The sequence below is a fragment of the Gekko japonicus genome, unplaced genomic scaffold (assembly GCF_001447785.1).
Source record: "Gekko japonicus isolate JY-2015 unplaced genomic scaffold, Gekko_japonicus_V1.1 scaffold2795, whole genome shotgun sequence".
Lineage (NCBI taxonomy): Eukaryota > Metazoa > Chordata > Lepidosauria > Squamata > Gekkonidae > Gekko > Gekko japonicus.
Genome location: NW_015162036.1, coordinates 87,428 through 93,065, shown reverse-complemented (window position 1 = coordinate 93,065; position 5,638 = coordinate 87,428). Strand labels below are relative to the sequence as shown.

At 49.9% G+C, this 5,638-nt stretch overlaps 1 protein-coding gene across 1 annotated transcript in view; it reads right to left on the bottom strand.

Moving 5' to 3' along the window:
* The window catches only part of DNASE1L1 (deoxyribonuclease I-like 1), an 18,021-nt gene that overhangs the window by 6,857 nt on the left and 5,526 nt on the right, over window positions 1–5,638 (bottom strand). The window contains exons 3-4 of the mRNA XM_015405573.1: window positions 5,369–5,455; window positions 366–478 (exon numbers count right to left, since the gene is read on the bottom strand). Of these exons, the coding sequence (XP_015261059.1) occupies window positions 366–478; window positions 5,369–5,455 (200 nt within the window). The remainder of the gene's footprint in view (window positions 1–365; window positions 479–5,368; window positions 5,456–5,638) is intronic.

Genomic DNA, 5,638 nt, shown 5'->3' with positions numbered 1-5,638 from the left:
GCGGCGAGAGTGCAAGGAAGCCCCGCGAAAGCCCTCCCTGGCCCCAGGCAGGCAGGGGTGGGGAGAGGCAGGGAGGAAGCAACTTAGCCTCCCTCTTCTCCTGCCTCCTGGCTGAATGAGGGCCGGAAGCGGGGAGGCCAGAAGCAGGGGGCGGGGCTTCGTCATGTGCCCCGCCCCCCGTACCTCACCCGGGGGAACTGCGATCCCCTGCGATCCCCCCCCGAAATGACCTCTGATTTGCGGTATGGATTTTGCAAAAGGGGGTTCAGAAAATGACAAATGTGTTGGGAGCGATCCTCCTCCCTCTTCGGGCTGTCCCGGGCCACAACTCGGAACAGAATCTGTGCGACCTCCTGAGATCTCACCTTTGCTCGGCACCGTGAAGCGGACAATGAAAGGCTCCCGTGCAAAGACGTCGGGTCGGTCTGGGTGGTTGTCCTCATATGTGTAGGAATCCAGCAACCGAGTCTTGTGGGTTCTACGAGAAGGGAAGATACAGGTATACACTGGAGGATCGGGGCCCAGGAAGGCAGTGAAAGCAGAGCCCATGGTATGGTTTTAAAACACAGTTCGTAGAATCACAGAGCTGGAAGGGGCCATACAGGTCATCTAGTCCAACCCCCTGGAGCAGGGGTGTCAAACATGTGGCCCGGGGGCCGGATCAGCCCCCCGGAGGGCTTCTATCAGGCCCGCAGTGGAACTGGCTGTCTTCTGCTGCTTCTTCCAGTTCTGCCGCTGCTGCTGCGTCATCGTAAGTATGCAGCACCTGGACAGCACACTCAAGATTGCAACAGCACAGACATTTTGATGCAATAATTCAGAGCGAGAGGTGTCAGTTATCCGACACTGTTAAATAAACAAAATATTGCAAGAGTGCTAATGTTTAAAGCATGTTTTTAAGTTTTAAAAAAACCCTTTGTGCTTGTGTCCTTTATAAAGTTTATATCTCCGCTACCTGGCATTACATTCTATGACACACGTGGCTCAGCCCAATAAGGTCTCATTTATGTCAGATCCGGCCCTCATAACAAATGAGTTCGACACCCCTCGCCTAGAGCATCCCAAACAAGTATCTAGGAGACCTGGATGCTGCTTAGAGACTGCCAGTGATGGGGGAAGCTCACCACCTCCCTAGGCAGCTGATTCCACTGTTGCACAACTCTTGCTGTGAACAAGTGTTTCCGCTCCAGATGTTTATCCAGTTCCCTCTTGAAGGCGTCCATGCTTGTAGCCGCCACCTCCTGTGGCAGTGAACTCCATGTGTTCATCACTCTTTGCTTAGAGGGAGCATTGGTTGCCAGTTCTGGTTTTGGAAATCGTTGGAGATTTGGATGCAGAGCCTTGGAAAAGGAGGGGCCTCAGTAGGGTACAATGCCATGGAGCCCACCCTTCAAAGCAGCCATTTTCTCCAGGGGGGACTGGTCTCTGTTGTCTGGATATTCTGGGAGACCCCCAGGATCCACGTGGAGGTTGGGAACTCTACGTCAAGCAGGGCTATTTTTGGGCAGGAACACACAGGAACGGAATTCCGGCTGGCTTCAGAGCTGGCCACGCCCACTACAGCCAAACCCCCTGCGTGCCTGGCTTCAGAGGGAAGGCCTGGAGAGCGACCCCCCTGGCGTTTGTAAGGTGGGCGGGCCAGGGGGCCCCCTGGAAGGATCGGGGAGGCATTTAAATGCCTCCCCGGCTTGTCCAAGGGCCGGCTTGCCTTCCCTTCCCTTCAAGGGGGGATTGCTTGGGCTCCGCGCAGCCGTGGGGCGCCCAGGTAAGCCAAGGGAAGGCACGCGGTGTGGCCTAAGAAGCTAATGCACTGTGCGGTCAGGGGTGTGGCCTAATAGGCTAATGAGTTTCTGCTGTTGGGTGTGGCCTATTGTACTAATGAGTTCCTGCTGGGCTTTTTCTACAAAAAAAGCCCTGCGTTTCTCCAAGCTAAAGAGCCCCAAGCGCTTTAACCTTTCTTCATAGGGGAAATGTTCCTGCAAACAGGAAGGACTCCCTGCCCTCCTCTAAGTGACAGGCCTTCAGATACTTCCAGAGCGCAATCAACCTCCTCTTCTCCAGACTAAACGTTCCCAAGTCCCTCAGCCTTTCCTCATAGGGCTTGGTCTCCATCAGTTCTTTCATTCTGTCAGAATTTCATTGGTCAGAATTCATTGTGCTGAGGTGTAAAAGAGACCAAACAGACTGGCGCTTCATCTCAGAGGTGTCCCTCTGATGTTGGATGATGGGAATCGTTTTAGCGTCCAGGAGTTAAGGGTAACTAACATACTTTAATTAAGGGTAAATAACATACATGAGAGCCAGTGTGGTATAGTGGTTAAGAGTGTTGGACTAGTATCTGGGAGACCTGGATTCGAATCCCCACCCTCGCCATGGAAGCTCGCTGGGTGACCAGGGGCCAGTCTTACCCTCTCAGCCTAACCTACCTCACAGGGTTGTTGTGAGGAATAAAATGTGAGGAGAATGGTTGAAAAGTACTGAGACTTACTAGCGATTTCAGCTCTCATACTTTATTTCAGCTCAGAACAAGACAACTCTAACCAGCTCACAGGCCGGTTTATATGGGCAACAATCCCACACCCAAAACACACCCACACACAAGTGACTGGCTATTTACAGTGGCCGAGAGTACCATAGGCTCTCGGCCGGGAGCCTAGCCCGCCGATAGGCACTGGCTAGAATCCGCTTGTCCCATTGTTACTGCGAGCGAAGCTCGGCCGCTTTGCATGACCGCGTAGTGAATTAGCCACGCACGCGGTTTGAGAGGGATACATTACAATGGTATATAAGCTGCTTTGGGTCCCCATTGGGGACAGAGTACAAATGAAGTAAATAAATAAATTTCGAGGAAGCAAAAAGAGGAAGAGGAAGAAACGTGTAACATAAATAAAAGTGGGGAAGGGAAGGTGTAGTCTCTATCTGGTGACGGGAATAAGGGGGTATTGCTCACTGGGATAATTGCTTCCTTGTTGTCTCTGCTGATTGGTCAAGGCAGGGAGGTAAAACTTCACTGCAAGAAAGAGGAACAATTCTAGGGGAAAGGGGATTGAAAGAGTTGGAGAAGGTGCATACGTATTATTTGCTAAGAATGCTGTTAAGGGAGGTGGGAGGTAGCGTTTAACTTCTCAAAAGTGAAGTACTACGATTTAGACCTCCGTTTGCCCTGAAAGGAAGCCCCGCGGCTTGATCCTGAGTACATGGGAAGACGCTGCAATCGCTTAGCGTGGAGGGAAAGGCCCTGTTTTGCATGATACGTTGCACTATTATTTTTTAACGTCAGTTCCTATCTCTTTAAAGAATGGGTGGGGGAGGGGTGTTGCTGAATGGCTGGGGTTAAAAGAGGAAGGGTTAGAACCACAAAACCGAGACGGCCCATATCCCAAAGGGGTTTCTTTTCCTGTTAAAAGCACTGTTTCCGTGTGACACAAAAGCACCGCTGGAGCAGTAGAACCCAGAAAGAGAAGAGGAGATTGGATTTATACCCCACCCTTCACTACCCGAAGGTGTCTCAGAGCGGCTTACAAACTCCTTTCCCTTCCCCTCCCCACAACAGACACCCTGTGAGGCAGGTGGGGCTGAGAGAGCTCTTGACAGAAACGGCTCTTTTTCAAGATCAGCTCTTGACAGAACTATGGCTTGCCCAAGGTCATCCAGCAGCTGCAAGTGGAGGAGTGGGGAATCAAACCCGGTTCTCCCAGATTACAGTCCGCGCACTTGACCACTACACCAAACTGGCTCCAGAGGACTGGGTAACACAATGATTAACAGTGTAGACTTAGAACTAGTTGTTCAGATCTCATGAAGGCAGAAACAGATGAGACGGTTTTACGGTATCCTCAGTTTGCCACTGGGTCACGTGAAGGAGATATCTTAACTCTTCATTGGGCACTCAGATTGCAAATTAACACTGTGCCAGTTTGGTGTAGTGGTTAAGAGCGTGGACTATAATCTGGGAGAATCGGGTTTGATTCCCCACTCCTCAACATGCAGCTGCTGGTGTGACCTTGGGTCAGTCATAAGTTCCTTCAGAGCTGTTCTCTCAAGGGCAGTTCTCAAGAGAGTTCTCTCAGCCCCACCTCCCTCACAGGGTGTCTGTGGTGGGGAGGGGAAGGGAAAGGAGTTTGTAAGCCGCTCTGAGACTCCTTCGGGTAGCGAAGGGCAGGGTATAAATCCAATCTCTTCTCTCTTATCTTTCTCTGTTAGCATTTTAAAAGGAGGGGGTGTTTTTCAAAGGGCTCGCCTTTTCCCCTTTACAATAGTGCTAGCAGAGACAGCCGACTGGTTTTGATTACAGTGTGGAGCTTGAAGGGTTAAATTTACTCAGCATGACCCCCAAGGCAAACTGAGGCGGCATAAGCTCACCATTTGCCCTTTAAAATACCGACAGCAGAGGCAGCAAGCTGATTTGATTATAGAGCGGAACTTGATGGGTTAAATTTATTCTCAGCATGGCCCCAGAGGCAAACTGCCGTTGTATAAGCCCATGATTTGCATTTTATAGATGGAAAGAGAGGTGTGATCACCCTCACATCTGACAGAACCTGACAAACTCACCTAACTTGCCTCGGGCAAGGGACAGTCCAAACCAAGGAGAATAAAACAACGGATTGGAGAAGAAAGCTATACAGTTGTAGCGAAGGAGTTCCATTGGTTAGAATAAGCATAAGGTGTTATGGGAGAAGGATTACAGAGGTTTTTTAAGACTGTGACACGTTATGGATAGTTCCCAAGCCTCTTAGCCAGTTTGGTGTCGTGGTTAAGTGTGTGGACTCTAATCTGGGAGAACCGGGTTTGATTCCCCACTCCTCCACTTGCACCTGCTGATGTGACCTTGGGTCAGTCACAAGCTCTGGCACAGCTGTCCTTGAAAAAGAGCAGTTTGTGTCAGAGTTCTCTTAGCCCCACCGACCTCACAAGGTGTCTGTTGTGGGGAGGGGAGGGGAAAGGCGTTTGTAAGCCGCTCTGAGACTCCAAGTGAAGGGCGGGGTATAAATCCAATCTCTTCTCTTCTTCTTCTAGCTTTCAGTACGGAGATAAAAGTATCGACCTGCATGACAGTAGAACAAAGTTTGAGTCCAGTGGCACCATTTAGACCAACAGAATTTAATTCTGGGCATAAGCTTTCGTATGCATTCTTCATATCCGAAGAAGTGTGCATTCACACGGAAGCTTAAACCCAGGTTGGTCTTAAAGGTGCCACGGGTCTCAAACTTTGTTCTATTGCTTCAGATCAACAAGGCTACCCCCCTGAATCTACCTACATTACGGTGTTGTTGTACGAATGACAGAGGCAGCATACTGAAATCAACTCAAAAAAAGTACGACATAAACACTAACAGGACATATGAAAAAGGGGGGAGGTATTCACCTGTATATGAACACGTAGCGTTCTTGGTAATTGCCCCGACCCAACAGAGGGCTGGTGAGGTGGTTATAGGGTCCAGAACTATCAAAACTGGTGGGAAAAGAGACAAATCATTTCCATGCGATTATACTTTAGCTGTAAAACAAAGTATTAGTGAGATAGAGAAGACACTGATTCCTCTCCCCAGGTGGATAGTCTCCTGGTTACAAACCCCGGCACCAAGGAATCGGGGTGTCAGGTTCTGGTTTCCTTCTATCATTTATTTTATTTTTT